General features: G+C 37.0%; 1 protein-coding gene across 10 annotated transcripts in view; it reads left to right on the forward strand.

Moving 5' to 3' along the window:
• The window catches only part of LOC123513844 (myotubularin-related protein 13-like), a 186,447-nt gene that overhangs the window by 137,941 nt on the left and 30,117 nt on the right, over positions 1-18,389 (forward strand). For 7 of the 10 annotated variants that reach the window (XM_045271245.1, XM_045271246.1, XM_045271244.1 and 4 more), the window contains 4 exons: positions 395-650; positions 5,396-5,654; positions 7,174-7,319; positions 11,731-11,866. In XM_045271245.1, coding sequence (XP_045127180.1) covers positions 395-650; positions 5,396-5,654; positions 7,174-7,319; positions 11,731-11,866 — 797 coding nt within the window. The remainder of the gene's footprint in view (positions 1-394; positions 651-5,395; positions 5,655-7,173; positions 7,320-11,730; positions 11,867-18,389) is intronic. The other 3 variants (XM_045271254.1, XM_045271251.1, XM_045271253.1) reach the window with 1 other exon arrangement.

Raw genomic sequence — 18,389 nt, forward strand, 5'->3', positions numbered from 1 at the left:
CAAGGCTTTGTGGAAATATAGAAAGAATTAGCTAAGAATAAAATTTGTGTTTTTATGGCTTTCCAACCTTTTCATCATTGGAAATTTTCTTATACACCACAAATATGTGAGAATTTATTATCTGAAAGACCAAGAAAAAAGATTTCTGTAATTTTTAAGGGATTAGGACTTGTGCATCTCTTCCTGTGCTGTTTCTTGTATGTTTAATGTATGCATGTTTACTAACTAATTGTTAGTGATGCTTGATGCTTTTTGTGTGTCAGTGTTTAAGTTACTGGCTAAAAAGAAATTCTTGTCATTTATTCATCAAGCATCTATCCAGTAGTCATCCCATCACCACAATCACATATATATTCATTGTATTCATTGTTTTTTTTTTTTTCTTTCCAAACAGGAAACACCAGTGAAGTCTCCTATTCAGTGGAGCAGGAAAAGTACCTTTCTGCTGTTGTCCAGTCAACTCCTCTGTCTGTGTTGCGTGATGGGTCTTCATGGCGACTCACTGACTCCTCCCTCTCCATCAACTCTTTGGTGCTGGCTGCTGGAGGGGCCACTCTTGAGGTCCCTCCATATCACCCATCCTACCCTACACTAACTCCTGAAGTTGGCAGGAAAACAAACCCCCTTTCAAAGGCCATGAACACACTACGGTAAGTTGTAACTCAGCTCTTGCAGTACAGCTGTGGAATTTTTAACCCGCAAAGTGTGGCATCCATCCACACAGGCCCAAGTAGTGTTGCCATAACACTTCTGCTTCTTCCCTCAACGTGACAGAGTAAGTGTGTAATGTTGGATTCATAATGTAGACTAACTTCACCTGAATGACTTACTGAAGCATTGATTCCTGAATATTTAGTTATTTGATTTCAAGATGTAAGGGAAAATGAAATTGGAAACTCATGTGATGAAGTGGAATGTAATGTGATTTGATAAAAGCAGAGACGTAAAAGATTTAAATGCCATGTTTTTGGACAAATTTATTTAAGTGTAAAATTCCTTGAATGGATCTAAGGAGCAAAGGTGTGATTTGGTGTTAGAGGTGCAACTCAGTCTTTGGGGTTTTGTGAATGAACTCAGTGAAATGAGTAATGTCCATGGAGGAGTTGCATATAAAGAGGTTTCTACTCTGCTCCATTGTGTTCAGATCATGGATATAAGATATAAGAATTACAAAAGTGATTTTTTGGATATAAAGTTTAGAAGAACAATTATTGGTACCATTACTGCACATGCTGAAATATAGTAACATCATTAAGAATAGCCAATGATCTACTTGTCTGGCCTTAAGAGTCAGTCTAAACCCAATATTTAAATGCATTATATAAGAAACTGCTTCAGTCGTGGTTCAGGTTTACTTGGAAGCCTTCATACAAATACATACCAAACCAGGCATTCATGGCAATAGTTGTGCCTCCATGGATGGTTGAGGAAAGTGTCACAAAGCAGGAACTTACCTGCACCCACAGGATCATATACATGCAAACCCTTGAGACATGGAAGCATGACTATGAACCTTAGCCAGTCTGGTGCAGTAGCAGCCTGTGGTGGCAATTGATCCTGCCCCAAGCTAACTCTGGTACACCACCACAGACCACTGCTGATGCTGCTGCTGCTGTACTGCAGCATAGTGAGCATGATGCATGAAGGTAGTGTTTCCTCTTGTGTTTCTAGATCGTCATGGTAAAGCTACTCATACTGTGTACTACTTAACCCCAGCTTGTAAGTGTGTCTTTGCTTTGATGTTTTGTGTATATATTTTGCATACTACCATTTTCATTTTTGATATTAATAATAGTATTCTTGGCTGTTGTAACCATTCCATGTTTAATTGTGTAGACTAACTTTGATTTGTTGAGCACTGACTGAGTACTGGCATGGTGTAGTTTTCTTCTAACGTGATGTGATAACAGGTTGATTTTTTGTATAATTTTACTTTTCTCTCTGATATGCTTCCAAAATTGTCATGATAAAAATGCCACTATCACATCATGATTTTGCATGAATTTTCCCGTATGATTTATATGTTTGTTGTTTGTAAGGTACTGAATGATTGTGGGAGTATATATATATATATATATATATATATATATATATATATATATATATATATATATATATATACAGTGGTACCTTGAGATATGAGTTTAATTCATTCCATGACGGAGCTTGTATCTCAAAAAAAATTTCCCTCTGAAATGCATTGAAATGCCATTAATCCATTTCAGCCTCCCCAAAAAGAGCACCCCTATTTTTTTTATGTGTTTTCAGGTAAAAGGGTATTTACAAATAATTATTGCACAGAAACATAATGAAATATAATAAAAGATAATATAAATAGATAAACTAGTCTTATAAAGTATATTTATCTCGGGAGGTGCATTCCACGGGACGTTACTGCATTCCCAACCCTCGCTTGGGACTGTCGATCAGCTGGAGTGTACAAATATAGCCACCCACAGAAGACTGGCTGCTCTAAGTAATCACAGAAGAGCTCACTGGCAATCCTGTAAACATTACTCATTGGATAAATGGAGTTTTGAATAGGAGAGAGAGAGAGAGAGAGAGAGAGATGGGGGAATCGAGGCCATAGCACTATAGCTAGAGCTTTGTTTACATTTTTCTCCTCCCCCTTCATGATAAGCATCAGTGGAGGAGGTAGATAGGAGAAATTTGTTTTGCCTTTTCAGTGAGGTACATATGCATACTTTATCAATTCATGAAAATATATGAAATAACAACAAAAGTTTATTTAGTGTTCTTATCTTGGAGACACATGCTTTTGGCTAATAGTGGTAAATGGTAGAGGAAGAGGAGGAGGGAGGGATGAAAGGATGCAGGCACCATTCACACATAAACATTAAACATAAATTAAAACTGCACTTTCTTTAGACAATAAAAAAGAGTCAGTAAATAGTGTGAAAATGGTAAAAGAACAATCACACTGCTTGAGATCAATGGGAAACATGTAGATACTAGCTCACATGAGACCAGACCAATGTGCCAAGCCACTGACTATAACAGCAAAATCCCCAAGCATGACTCGTATCTCAAAATTTTGCTCATATCTCAAAATAAAAAAAAATCAAATCATAGCTCGTATCTCAAAGTACCACTGTATATATATATATATATATATATATATATATATATATATATATATATATATATATATATATATATATATATATATATACACATATTGTGCATGCAGTATGCTAAACTGTGTCTCTAATTGCATCACAAAAAAATCCTCTTCTGTAATACTTATTTTTATCACAATCAAGGTTAGTGATTGTGCAAAGTTTGCCCAAAAAAACTTTAATAATATGCAGTAAAAGAAAGCTGTTCCTTCATCACCTAAAGAGATGAAGTGAAAGGAGTTCACCATTATTTCATTCCTATGATAAGATAGAAAGTTAGGAGATGTGCTTGAAAATAATACATGAAAACAAATCAGACATTGTGTAAAGTAAAACTTTATTGTGGCTGCCTTGAAAAACAATGTTGGTGAGATGATTATCATGATCATCACTCCCTACAGCAGTTAGAGGTGCAGTCTTAGCATTGTTGCCAGTGCATGCTGATGCCTGTGAATCACAGAAGCACACAGTCTGTAGAACCTTGCATAGAGAATGTATTGAAGCCTTGTGTGTGTTTTGAAAATATGTATTATTGATGATTATCATTTGTTTACTTACTGTGAATGATTTATATTTTTTTATTTGTAGTTTTATTATGCAGTGAATTCAAAAGCATCTCTTTAAGCAAGCTTTATTTTTAATAAAATATTGATATTTCTTTGATATATTCTTAGCAGCAAGGTTTTTCAGATTATTTCCAAACTACATTAGGTCTCACCCTCTTTTTATCACTTCATATCTTCTGAGCTGTGGTTTCTAATTTCTTTCTTTTTTTTGCATGCACCAATAACTAAAATATGATAGTTGCTCTTGTCTCCTTCATCTTCAATCCTCATTCTTTTGTTTATCGATTACTATAATTAAAATAATGTTGATTTTTTTCCAAAAGAAGCAACATTTAAAAGATTCTTGTTTATTGGAATGGAACTTTCAATTCACTTGAAACTCTTGATACTTAGTTTTCTTCTTGCCCTCCATGACCCTCAAATTGGGAACCTGTGTTTCACACTATTACCTTTACACAGGTTCACTTCACCTTCTGTTCATGTGTTTATGATTTATCACTTATGAGATTATTTTTTTTCAAATTCAAATAACATCTGAATTGATATCTAATTGTTTTGAGGAGGTTTACTTCACAACTCATTAAACTAAAATCATAGTGCCTGTTGCTCAGAGCATGGAAGAGTCATTATATGCAAAATATACTTAAATGTTCCCTTCATTTAAAGATAATTTGGCCCTACAAAATACAAAATTCACATGCAGTAGAACATGGATTTGGCGGGAAAATAATGGAGTGCACATCTCTTATCATAGCCTCTATAATAAGCTTGAAATTTAGTAGCACAGGCTAGTTCATATTCTAGGTAATAGTCAGGAATATATGAACATCACTAGACAGAGAACATTTAAGATGACTTATAACAATTATGCCCAAATCATATTATAGAAATATTTTGGTTAAATTTTTTAGTCTTTCATGACACTGTTTATAAGTCATGTGTGTTAATTTGTTCCAGATGTTTGTGATCTTGATCTATGTTGAGAGGTTTGAAAACTGTGAAAACAGATGCAGATAGCTAACCACCATTCCTTAGAATTCATCTTCAATAGAGGAAAGGCAGCAGGTTTCCTCTTTAATGTTTCTTAAATGATATTTCATATCCAATTTTTTCCCATTATTTATCAGTATGTTCTGAATATTTTTGTTGGTTTATTTTGAGGTGGTTCTTTCAGTTTTATTTAATTTAATTATCTAAATTTGTCACCCATTAAATAAATGTCATGCCTTGCAATATAAACTATAATTAGTAAAGGTACTCTGTTTTGATTACCTGACATATTGTAACATTTATCATTGGTATCTGCACTAGCACTGTATCTGTTTAGTCTACCTCCTGTTGAGCTCTTTCCCTCTGAACTTCAGGCCATGATTCTTGTCTTGTCTTTTCTGGAGCTGCTTTCTTTGGTGATAGAGTAGTAAATTTCCTCATGCTTTTTCTGTCTCATGTCTCAGTGAACATCAATACTTGCACATTTCTGTCTGATTCTTCTCTCTTATATGCTCACATACACATTCAACACTGTCTAGCACAACATAGCACAGCATAGCATAGCACAGCACACAGCATGTCCACATCCTGAAAAACCTCCTGTTTTAAAACCTCACACCTGGGAAGCCATTCACTCAGTCAGGCCTCAAGGTGGCCTACTGCTCACCCACACTTACCCTACCATGCCCATTTTATCAGGACAGGCGGGGGCAAGGGCAGTGGCAGAATGGGGCGCTGGGGCTCCATGAGGGCTTCCAGGCCTGGCACGGTATCCGGGGGTGGTGTTGGGGGGACCCTTGGGACCCTCCGCCACTACCCCACATCCACCCCTGCCCTTCGTTCCAGCATCAGCACGGGGCCAAGACTCTCCGTGGACTCCTCAGACACTGGCTCAGAAGCTGTTCAGTCATTCCACAAGGCAGCACTCTATGTGTTCGGTGAAAAAACTCAAATTAAGGTGAGATCATGCGATGTAAAGTGATCGATACTTCGGCATAATTTTTTTGCTCTATGCTTTTTATTTTTATATAATGGGAAATATGTCTTTAAATGTCATACTCCATTAGAATTAGTTTACTAAGAATTACAGTGAACCCTAGGACTTGGAACATAATTAGTTCCAGAAGGCTGTTCCATGTCCAAATTGTTCTAAGTCTGAAACTGTTTTCCCCATAGGAAACAATATAAATCATTTTAATCCATTCCAAGCCGCTAGATTTTTATCTAAGTAAATAAGAATTAAACTATATGAAATAAATATTATTTACCCTTTGGTGGTGAGCTTCATGGCACATGTAGATGATGGTGTGGAAGGACGCGAGAGGCTTGGCATTGCACACGTACTAATACAGATGGTTATATATGGATGATCTTTGCATTTGAGGCTGTTCCATTTGAATGATAATAACAATAATCAATAATAATGAAGAAATGTGAGGGGTCACCATCACAAGGCTACACCTCAATACAACCGCAACTAAAACATTGTTTTGTTTCATGTCTGTTACACCTTGTTACTAGAGTGTTTATATGAAATATTACTCAACCATCCTACCTAGTTAAGTGATTCTGGTCAAATGAAAAACTGGTCACATGTCCTCACCCAGCTGGAAATAAGAGCAAGGCGACAACGCAGAATGAAAACAAAGCGGAAACTGATGTTTACCTCTCACCAATGGTGTTCGTGTCACCCAGATTCAGCTGGATTAGGCCGCCTTCAGATTGTTCCAAGTCCTAATTATGTTCCAAATCTAAGGGTAAAAATTATTGAATTTTTTTGTTCCAAGTCAAGGTGTTCTAAGTCCAATGGTCCACTGTAAAATGTATAATGTGTCTTTTTGCATTTCCAGTATTTTAATTTGCTTTATATGTTGAGTGCATATGAATTTTTTTGAGACATTATGTATTGAACTCAATGTAATTGAAATATTGGTGTAATTCCAAAAAAAGCAAAAGTTTTTTTTTTTTTTTTTTTTTTTTTAAGGTTTGATGATATGTTCATAAATTTCTTTATATATCTGCTTATGCTTTGTGTATATCTATACCCATTTCTATGTCTTTATATGTTTTAGTTTATCAGCATAAAATTTCATAAATGGAGCTATAGACTTGCCTATCTGGTCCTAAACTGTTTCTTATTCTTTGCAGAAGATAATATTAGTTGCAAAAAAAGTTATTTGAGCTTCCAGTCTTCATGGCTATTCTTGCACTTTTAGTGTATTCTTGCCATCTTTTTATGTTATTACATCTATGTAACTGCATCTCAAATTTGTTTTAGAATCCTATGCACGATGTCACATCTATCTCAAATAATAATGTGTTTCATTGCAGAAACTATTCCATGAGTTATTATTTCTCCATTCATACCTCTTACTGTTACTATAGAAAAATATTTATAACATGATGTATATCCAGCTTTCTCAACAGTATAAGTATAGATTAAGAGTGAGGCCTGATCATGTGTTTTGGCATGGTAGGGCATCAAGGCAGATGCTTACCACAAAACGGAGTTCATCCCAGTAGACTACACTGAAGTGCGGCAGATCAAGTCGTCGTTCAAGAAGCTGATGAGAGCTTGCATACCTTCCTCCCCAGCAGCTGAGCAAGAGCAGTCCTTTTTTAGGTAGCTATTGATAGTAGTATGTTTTGAACAAAATCAAAGAGGTCTACAAATTAAACATTGTTGAAATTATATACATATAACCTGCATTCTTCTGACTAAATGGTGCAGGCACTGGTCTGAATAATGAAAAAGTGTGGATAACACAAATGTGTCCTTCATTTGCCAAATATGCCATTTGTCTCCTTAGACTTTTGATGAAGTGCAACATTTAGCCTATTTTGGTTTCCCTGACCAATTAAACCAAAACAAAATTGACCTAATTTAACCTAATCCTAAAACAAACCTAATAATAATAGCAGAGCGTGGGGAAAAAAACTTTGTAGTCATGAAGTACTGTGAGTTACCACGGTAACAGGACGGTTCAGCAATGCGCCAGTTCTCTGAAATTCTCTGGATAATTCATCAAATCTTGGACAAACTGTCTAACAATGAAAGATGTAGAAAATAATTTGAGAGAGAGAAAGAGATTGTGAGCTTCCTATTTGGAGTATTTTAAGGTCAAATACCTATATGGTAGATGGCCTAAAAACAATCTCCTTGATATTATTCCTTGGTAATCAGTCAAAGCACTTACAAATAAGTAACTACAGCATAGACGGTGTCAGTGAACTGGCACACCAGTGAATTGTCCAACTGGGGATTTTACCATTGAATTAAATAAGATGATTAGCCGTTATTGGTGAACTGGCACACTGTCAAACCATCCTTAACCCTTTAGCGGGCATTCAAAGATATAGTGGAGATACCTAAAATTTTGTTTAGGATCGTAAACTAGATGTATTTCTTTTTTTTTGCCCTTGAACATTTTTTTTTTTATTTGGGGCACTCACTACCTACACTGTATGGCCAGTGAAGTGGCCCATGCGAGATGCTCGCCCAGTGTGAGTTATAGAAATATTTCATGTAAATCTTTTTAATTTAGATCAAAATTTGTTCTAATGAAGTGTAAATCATATATTTACTAGTAATAAGAATTATTAATCTCACTTAAAATTAATGCTTGTTTGAAATTAAAACAAAGTTTAAATACCACTAGTATTTATTAATGAAAATGTAAAGAAATATATATAGACATATTCATACATACAAGTGAAGACCAATCAGAGCCTTGTGGAATGTGGAAGGGTTTGGCCATTCTCTTTAATTAAATGGATCAAAAATTAAATGCCAGTGACATCACAACAATCGTCCCTTTAAACATGGCACCAACACAAACACTACTGCCCTTTATAGCTTAGCAGAGCTGGGCGCGTCACTGGATATCGGATAATCCGTTACTGGTCCTGTGGACCTCGAAATGCAGCTAGTCCATACCTGTACTTCCACGCCTAAAATAAATTTTTTTCCCTCGGTCCAGTACTGCACCTCCACACCTCCAGTAATGTACCCAAAACTATTAAGGTGCACCTGAAAAATATAGTCTGCACCTCAAAAAATTAAACAAAATAAAAGGCAATAATACATCAGAGCTCTCTCTCTCTCTCTCTCTCTCTCTCTCTCTCTCTCTCTCTCTCTCTCTCTCTCTCTCTCTCTCTCTCTCTCTCTCTCTCTCTCTCTCTCTCTCTCTCTCTCTCTCTCTCTCTCTCTCTCTCTCTCTCTCTCTCTCTCTCTCTCTATATATATATATATATATATATATATATATATATATGTTTGTATAGCCAGGCAAGATATTCTCTTGTAGGCATACGAGGTTGAAAGCTATATCAAATTTTCCTTTATTGATTTTCTTATGTGTAGTTTCTATTTGCTATACTGTTTTTCAGTATTCATCTGGTAGCTGGAACAAAAGTTCAGTGAAGGGAGGCGATGTTTCGGAACTAACTTGTTCCATCTTCAGGCTGAGTATGGTGTTGGGGTAGTGAGGAGCTCCTTATAATCAAGAGTACTGGGTCAGGCCACTGCTCACCTGACCCATTACTCTTGTTTATAATGAGCTCTTCACTACCCCGACACCATACTCAGCCTGAAGATGGAACAAGTTAGTTCCGAAATGTCACCTCCCTTCACTGAGCTTTTGTTCCAGCTACCGGATGAACACCGAAAAACAGTACGGCACATAGAAACTGTACATAAGAAAGTCAATAAAGGAGAAACTGCTATAGCTTTCAATCTTGTATCCTTACAAGAGAATATATATATATATATATATATATATATATATATATATATATATATATATATATATATATATATATATATATATATATATGAAATGGGGATTATGTATGCATGTAATCATTATAATGTACCTACATACAGTTAGTAGTAACTGGAAGTCATTGTAACTTATTATTATTATTATTATTATTATTGTTAATTATTATTGTTATTATTATTGTTATTATTATTGTTATTGTTATTATTACTGTTATTATTTTTATTTTAACATGTATGTACACTCTCCACCAGCTTAAGTTCAGTAACTACTTTCATATTCATCATAATTATCATATCTTAGCACACACACAGCACAGAAACTTCTGGTTTGGCTCATTCAAAAGAGGAAGAGAAGACATGGGGATACAGAAAGATATGTTGCTGATTCAGTTTCTATCTATCACAGATGACAGTTTTTAAACGATTCACAAGTTGACAAGTTCATTAAACCTGTCTCAGGTACGAACTTAAAATTTTGCCTTTCTGCACGTGTCTCAGGTGCAGAGGTATGGATTTAAAATTTCGCCTTTCCACACGTCTCAGGTGCGAAGGTATGGACTTAAAATTTCGCCTTTCCGCACATGTCTCAGGTGCGGAGGTATGAACTTAAAATTTTGCCTTTCCACACATTTCTCAGGTTCAGAGGTATGGACTTAAAATTTCACGTTTCCGTACCTGTTACTTCCGGACTTTTGAAAATTTTGATGCATTTCGGACATCCGCACCTCATTTAGTGGTCTGCAGGTATGGAGGAGCAGAGGTGCGGACCGAGGTATGGAAGTGCCCAGCTCTGAAGGGTAGCCATTTAAATGCCCCACATTTGCTCCTTGTAGCTCTCTTGTTGCCTTCTTACTGTAGAAACCAGAAGCAGGCAACTGAAATGAAGGAGCCTGACATTAGTTAGGACCATATTTAGCTCAAAACACCATTATATATGCACCATAATCTTCACTATAACCAAATAAAATTTGGATAATCACAGAAAACCACTATTTTCATGGTATATCCCTTTGTTGGGATACAGACACACCAGATAAATGTTGCAGGCCACAATAAACCCATATCACCATGAAATAAGTCACCATACATTTCATTATTTTAGTTATCTATAGCGGGCAAAAAGTCCCACAAGGGACTTGTATGGTTTTGGGGAGACCAGGCAGGAGTTATGCATGGGGTACACCCTTACTTCACCTTCATGTTTCACTCATTTGTTTTAACATTTCATAGTTGACACCATATCCAGTTAGAACAAAAATATCCAGCTGTGTGCTATCAGTTTTTCATACACCCACCTCCATTATTACGGGCATTGGGGGCAGGAAGCTGGGATTAACTCATGGCCAATCTGTCATGTTTGGTGACTGGAGAGACAGTGCTCACTTCTAGCCATGATCCCCACCCTCCCATATGAGAGCTAGAAAGTTATGATTGGCTGAGAGTGTAGCTGAAGAGTGTTCTCATTGGCTGAAACTTATCCGCCCTATTTATGTCATCAAAGTATTGTACCACGTGAGCCCAAACATGCCACATGAAGTATCCCTTGCAAGCCTCTCACCTGCTAAAGGGTTAAACCACTACTACCGCGACATTGGGTACATTGATCCCCACTGATTGCTGCTGCACATACCACTTTATATCTCTGGCATCTAATGCAACACCTTTTCTAGTCCTTACATTTTCCTTGGTGCACCTTTATTGCTTTTACTTGATAATGCATCCACACAGTATTTGGCAGAATATTGTACCGCTTATCTTTTGATTTTCTAACGTACAACACAGTTTGTTTTGCCACACCATACTCATCACAAACACTTATATCATTAGCTTTTTTCTCTAATTTCCTTATCAATTCCAGCTTTTGAGCCACAGCTAGGGCCACTCACTTACACTTAACACCCTTGGAAGGCATAGAAGTTTTTAGCCTTTTAAGTAATGAAAAATGCACAAACTTGTTCACTAAATCCAGACAAAACACTGTGTTCACAAGTATCGTCAACCGGAGTTGTTTACAACCAGCCATCTATTGGCCATTTCTGTCGGTATGTGCGGCACATGTTTGAATTCATTGGCGATCTGGACTCAAATGATCAAATTTGGTATTATTTAGACACTGACCGGATTAACCGAAGTGCAGATAAACGAGGTCCAGGAAAACAAGGGTTGAGTTTACTGGTACTCATGAAATAGATACAATAATCCGTGTAACTATTTTTTTTTTTACTTGTTTAATTATTTTCTATATTTCCAGAGTCATTGAGAGCAGTGAGTGGCTGAACCAGTTAGAATTCCTGCTGCAGGTGGCTGGAGCAGTAGTGGACCTCATAGATTCCCTGGGTGCCTCTGTCATGGTGCTGCTTGAGGATGGCTGGGATTTCACTGCTCAGGTGAGACTTTAGCTCTGAGCTACAGACTCTCTTCATCTTTTCCATTATCAGTTTTCTTTATCTATAACCCTTAAAAACAGGTGCCCACAATGGGGAGTTTTCAGAACTGGGGGTTGTCACCAGTTGGCAGTACAATACATGTCCCCTTTGTTTGCTCACACAAGGGTAATATAAGATATACCTACAGTGTCATTTTGTAACCATAGAAATGCAATAAGTTGATATAATACATTTTTTCTACATAATTCCTTCTAAGTAGTAATACAGGCAAAATCAAATCCTATTCTTGAACAATTGTATATAAGTTGATTTTCTAATGAATTGGCATTGAAGCTTATTTGGTCATCTCCACATTTCCAAGTACACCCTTGATTGGAAGTGTGATAATCCAGATGACAGTAAACATGAAGACAATATGTCTGTCACTTAAAAGTCCAAACCACACAAATCAACTTACTAGTACAGGTAACTCTCGATTTATGCGATAGATGCATTCCAAGAGGCATCGCATATATCAAAATTTGCGTAAAACAAACATGTAATTCTCATAAGAAACACTAGATAATAGGGGGGATGCGGGATGTGGTCCAAAAGAATTCATACAAGATACTCTATTTATTTGGCAAAATTAACATGTTTTTATTATTTACCATTCTAAATACTAGAAATGTATTCAAAGTAAAGGGAAAAGCAAGAAATAATAAGAGAAAGCAAAAAGTAATAAGAGAAAACAACAAATCAAAGAATACGTAAACAAAACACTCACTGCGTCACTGCCTTCACCACTCACACCATAGTGAGTCACCATCTTCCTCTGAGCTTTACCACTTTATCAAAAATCCACTTATCAAAAATAACCCCACATGCAGAAGATGAAGAACGTGTTAGGGCCATCTTGGTGAATTATAGGTAGATTGAAGAGATTCCATCTGTACTCAGTGCTGCAAATGAGGCATGAGAAGAGCGGGAGCTGGATCCAAGAAACTTTAACGTCAGTGCAACCTCCTGCCACGAAATGGCATCCATGAATGTTTAGAGGAACAGTAAAGAGGTTGCAATCAGGTATTTTATTAGTAATTCACTATCACTCAGTGCCACGGAGTCGAGGTTATCCTCATGGCATGAGCGTAAATGAATACTAAGATATGATATCCATTATAGCAGGCAATAAAAGAGTGGAAACATAAATATCGTGGTGAAAGCAGCATGCAAGCTAAAAGGGTCCCAAGAAGAAGAAGAAGCAGCCAAGTCACCGTGAGTCTCCGCCTCGTCTGTGGCTGATCTCATCTCTGCTTTATTTTTTGGTATTCCATGTAAGATTTCACTCTATGCATTACAAAACAATCCTTTCTTGGGGGCAAGGTTTGTAAAACGCTAATAGAAATGTTGTTTTGTGAACATAATGCATATACAAGACAGTAACACCATCTTGAGAGGTGGTGTTCCCAGCAACCTGAGAGCAACCTTATTGCAACCTCCTTACTGTCCCTCCAAGCGTTCATGGATGCCATTTCACAGCAGGTGGTTGCTCTGACATTGTTAAAGTTTCTTGGATCTAGCTCCTGGCAACCAACGAACACTTTTAGCCGAGCTACCAACCTCCATCCGCTAACAGCAACGAATCTTTGTGGATGCTATTTTATGAAGGTTGGTATGTGAGCAGGAGGTTGCTATGGAGGTTGTCTGTACCAACGTAGACAACAACCTGCTTCTTGGATCCAGCCCTGGGGCTCCCACCTATCGGCCAGCTGCGGAACTCTCTGGCATGCAGTTTGAAATTGCATCTGGCGCTCAGTTTGAAAATGCGGTTGGGCCAAATCGCATATAAGCAAACTGATCGCACAAATTAAATTAATTATAATATTTTTTTGGTCGCGTTATAACAAAAATGTGTAAATCAAACACGCGTAAATCGAGAGATACCTGTATATGGAAACAACACTTCTAACTAAAAATAGGCAGCTCAAGTATCCTGGCAAATGTGTTGCTGTCTAACCAAACCTGGGCTACCCACCCTTCAAATTAACAAACACATTCTTGGACAACCAGTTCATTCCTGCTTTAATGTCAATGTCAATGCCATTAGGAAGAGGAAAGCTTCACATATTCCTCTCTCCTCACTCTACAGTAGTCCTGTGATATGCTTGTTCTGTGCTCGACTGTTTTGTTTCATCTTGATCTTGACTCTGGCTTGCAGTGTGAAAGAGATGCTAAAATCCCCACGAAAATAACTATCCATATAAAATATTTGTTTTCACCAACTTCTCCCAAAATAATCCATACAGGATATATAAAATTAGATACAGAATGTCAACAGTATCATGATAATCAGTGTTTTATACATCTTGGTGAACCTGGGATTTAATATAACAATATTTTAGCTCATGTCAGTAGAGGACATATAATAGCAGTGACATCTGTGGGTTAGTTCTGAAAACTTCCCATTGTGGACATCTGGTGCATTAGCTCAGAGTGTGGGTGTCTACAATAGTGGACAAGGCATTTTATAATTAACACACCGTCAAATTACATTTGTTCGTCCTCAAGTCTAGTAAACATGTTATTTTCTTTCAAACAATACCAACCCATGCTTCCAGAAGAAAGATGCTAGACATAAATTAGATAGGATAAACAGAGATAGTGAAAAGATTAGGAAAGATTTCCAGGTGCAAATAGGAGAGAATAAGATTAGGATTCCAAATAAGGAGACAGCATCTAGGAAGGTAGCTGGACTTAAATGTTTTTATGTAAATGCCAGGAGTCTTAGGAACAAGAAGGACGAGTTATCTAGTTATATAGTTGAGGAGGACTTAGATGTTGTATATGTCACAGAGGCATGGGTAAATGAGGAAAAGTTTAGGAAAATAGGAAAGAATATGAAGTAGATGGATACATTATGTATTTACACCAGAGAATTGGTAGGATAGGTGGAGGAGTAGTTATTTATGTAAAAAATCCTTCATTTCCAGTCAGGTTAATGGTATTAAGGTAGATAACAGAGTAGAGTCCTTATGGCTGGATGTTAGAGTAAACAAAAGTAAGGTTATTAGAGTAGGAGCTTTTATAGACCACCTAACCAGTCAGCAGAGGTAGACAACCTTATGGTAGATGAGATAAATAGGGGTGTACTAGTCAGACAATTATCTTAGGGATTTTAATCTTAAGTCAGTAAACTGGGAGAGGATGGTAGGAGATGCTAGTGAAAATAAGTTTATGGAAAGTTTTCAGGATAACTATTTAGTGCAGATGGTAGATAAACCTACTAGGGGAGGAAGGTTTTAGACATAGTACTAACAAATATTGAGCATTGTTTAAAGGAAGTTGAGGTAGGAGAGACTTTAGCAAACAGTGACCATCATATAATTAGATTTATCATTAATTCCAGTAGGGATAATATAGTGAATAAGACTAGAGTCCCAAACTATCAGAAAGGCAATTATGGTAGGTTACGTCAGTTATTAGGAGAGGTAAACTGGGAAGATAGTTTTGGAAATAAAACTGCACAGGAGATGTGGGATATTTTTAAGGTTGTAGTAAAGGGTATAGTGATGCAGTGTATCCCTTACAAAGATATAAGGCAGAGAAACAGGAAGCCATTATGGTGGACTCATGAGATAGGTAGCCAGATCAGAGAGAAGAAGAGGGCATACAGAGAGTTGCAGAAAAGTGGGAAGATGTAGATTTGATTAGGTACAGACAGGTCAGAGATGATTTGAGTAAGGTTATAAAAAAAGTAAAAGGCAGGCAGAGATAAAACTAGCTAGAGCTGGGAGTAAAGATCCCAAAAATTATATAGTTATTACAAGGTCAGTGATAAAAGAAATAAGGATAGGATTGGACCACTCAGAAAAGATGGTGTAGTAGTGGATCAAAATGAAGACATAGTAGAATTATTGAATGAACAATTTTCTTCAGTATTTACTAGGAAAGAATAGGAAATCCTGTTACAAACAGTGCGACGAGTAGTTTAAGAGCTTTAGAAAATATTGATATAAAACCGGGAATTATTAGGAAATTTATTCTTGAACTAGACGATAGGAAAGCTAGTGGTCCTGATGAGCTACATGCCAGAGTACTTAGGGAGGGTGTAGACAGTATTTCTGAAGCACTTAAGTTAATCTTTGAAAGATCACTTAGGTTTGCTGAGATACCTCAGGACTGGAAGTTAGCTAATGTTACTCCAATATTTAAAAAGGTAGGAAGGATGATGCGAATAATTATAGACCGATCAGTTTAACTAGTATAGTATGTAAGATACTAGAGAAAATCATTAAGGGTAGTATTTGGGAGCATTTAAATGAGAATAGATTAATTAGAGATACCCAACATGGCTTTAGATCAGGGAGGTCCTGTCTTACAAATTTGCTCGATATCTTAGAATATATTACCAAGGAGTTAGATGATGGAAATAGCATAGATGTTATATATCTAGATTTTAGCAAGGCGTTTGATAAGGTACCGCATAGGAGGCTAGTGTACAAATTGAGACTACATGGGATAGGGGTAGGTTAGTTGATTGGATTAGTGAATGGCTTTCTGATAGGAAACAGAGAGTAGTATTAAATGGGGCAATGTCTGAGTGGAAGGAAGTGGTTAGTGGGGTACCCCAAGGATCAGTGCTAGGACCTCTTCTTTTCTTGGTGTACATTAACGATTTAGATATAGGAATTAGTAGCAAAGTATCAAAGTTTGCAGATGATACTAAGATAGCATGTGCAGTACAGGGTGAAAAGGACAATTACAGAATACAACGAGACCTGGACAGGCTGATAGCATGGGCAGACAGGTGGCAGATGGAGTTTAATTCTAAAAGTGTCAGGTTATGCATTTAGGTAAAGACAACACAAACTTTAACTATGAGATGGAGGGATGTTGGCTAGAGGCAGTAGAGGAAGGAAAGGATTTAGGAGTAGTGATAGACAGGACTATGAAATTTTCAAAGCAATGTTTAGAAGCAAGAAATAGGGCAAATAGGATCCTGGGTTTTATAAATAGAAATGTTAGTTATAAAAGTAAGGAAGTGGTGCGTAGCTTATATAATTCCTATGTTAGGCCCCATTTAGAGTATTGCATACAGGCCTGGTCACCCCACTATAGGCAGGATATCAACATGTTAGAAGCAGTTCAGAGAAGAGCAACTAGGATGATACCAGCATTAAAGCGCCTGGAGTATAGAGATAGATTAAAGGAATTAAACATGTTTTCATTTGAGAGGAGATGTATAAGAGGGATATGATAGAGTTATTTAAAATGTTCTCAGATACAAACTACATAGATGTGAGATCTTTCTTTACCTTAGAGGAGGGAAGTAGGACTAGAAATCATGGCAGGAAGATTAGAAAGCAAGGCTGCAGGTTAGATATAAGAAAATATTTCTTTAGTCATAGGGTGGTAGACTTCTGGAATGCATTGCCAGAGACGGTTGTAAATAGCACTAGTTTGACAATGTTTAAAAACAGATTAGATAAGCACTTAAATTTATTAGATTTATAATTATGTATAGCGCTGCATGATAGTTTTTATAAGAAATTTACTATAGTTAAACAAGACATGATCCCCATGTATGGGGACCACAAATTGTAGAGGATTTCGCTGCAGGACTTAGCCGTTAATGGGCCAAATATTTAGAATTAGTATATAATGTATTGTGTACTTGTAAGTGTATCTTTAAGTACTGATGACGAGGTCGCTGTGCGACTGATACAGGATAACCTAGATGGGCCCTGGTGGCCCTTTGTTATCCTATTATTTATGTTATGTTATGTTATATGTTATAGACTTCTCAGTTGTTAGACGTCCACTAGATACCCCAGCTCCATTTGCCCTTCCAGTTATTCCATCCACAAGATGAGATCCCTTTGACTTCAGCACCCATCAAGAACATCAGGAAAGGGTTGAAACTAGTGAAATTAGAGCAGAATTTGAGAATACATTCACAAGCACCATCATTGGGTGTGATAGTAATACCAAACTGAGTTACTGTAGTGATGGTGATGGATATGACGTTGAAAGTGAAAGCAGTGCTACTGTTGATTTTCCAAAACCTTTTCATGAGGGGGTAAAGAAAAAGAATCCACTCATAAGATAGGGCCAATTTTATGGCAAAAGTCATGGCAGCAAAGAAGAGATGTGCTGGATTCACCACCCCCATCAGTCAGTGGTGCAAATCTATCCCAATGTACCACATCCCTCTTTCCCTTTCATTCTCCAAGCATTGATTATTCCTACACTGAATCATCATTAGACCTGAAAGCAGCCACAGCACAAAAGGGAAAGAGTGTGAAGAGAAGAAAGCATGCAACACGTGGTCACAGAATGGAAAAAATACGCTGTGGCAGGTCTGCCTTTATTGCCAGCACCTAACACTACCACCACTCCAACCACGAGCCCTGCTTTGCATCCACCACCACAGATATGTCTATTTCTGTTGCTGCTACAGCCTTCTCATCTCACAAAGAGAAGAAACGATTGTGCCTGGGAAGTAAAAGAAATTACCTAGTGGACAAGGAAGGAAGCTTGTAAG

The sequence above is a fragment of the Portunus trituberculatus genome, chromosome 37 (genome assembly GCF_017591435.1).
Source record: "Portunus trituberculatus isolate SZX2019 chromosome 37, ASM1759143v1, whole genome shotgun sequence".
In the NCBI taxonomy this organism is placed as follows: domain Eukaryota; kingdom Metazoa; phylum Arthropoda; class Malacostraca; order Decapoda; family Portunidae; genus Portunus; species Portunus trituberculatus.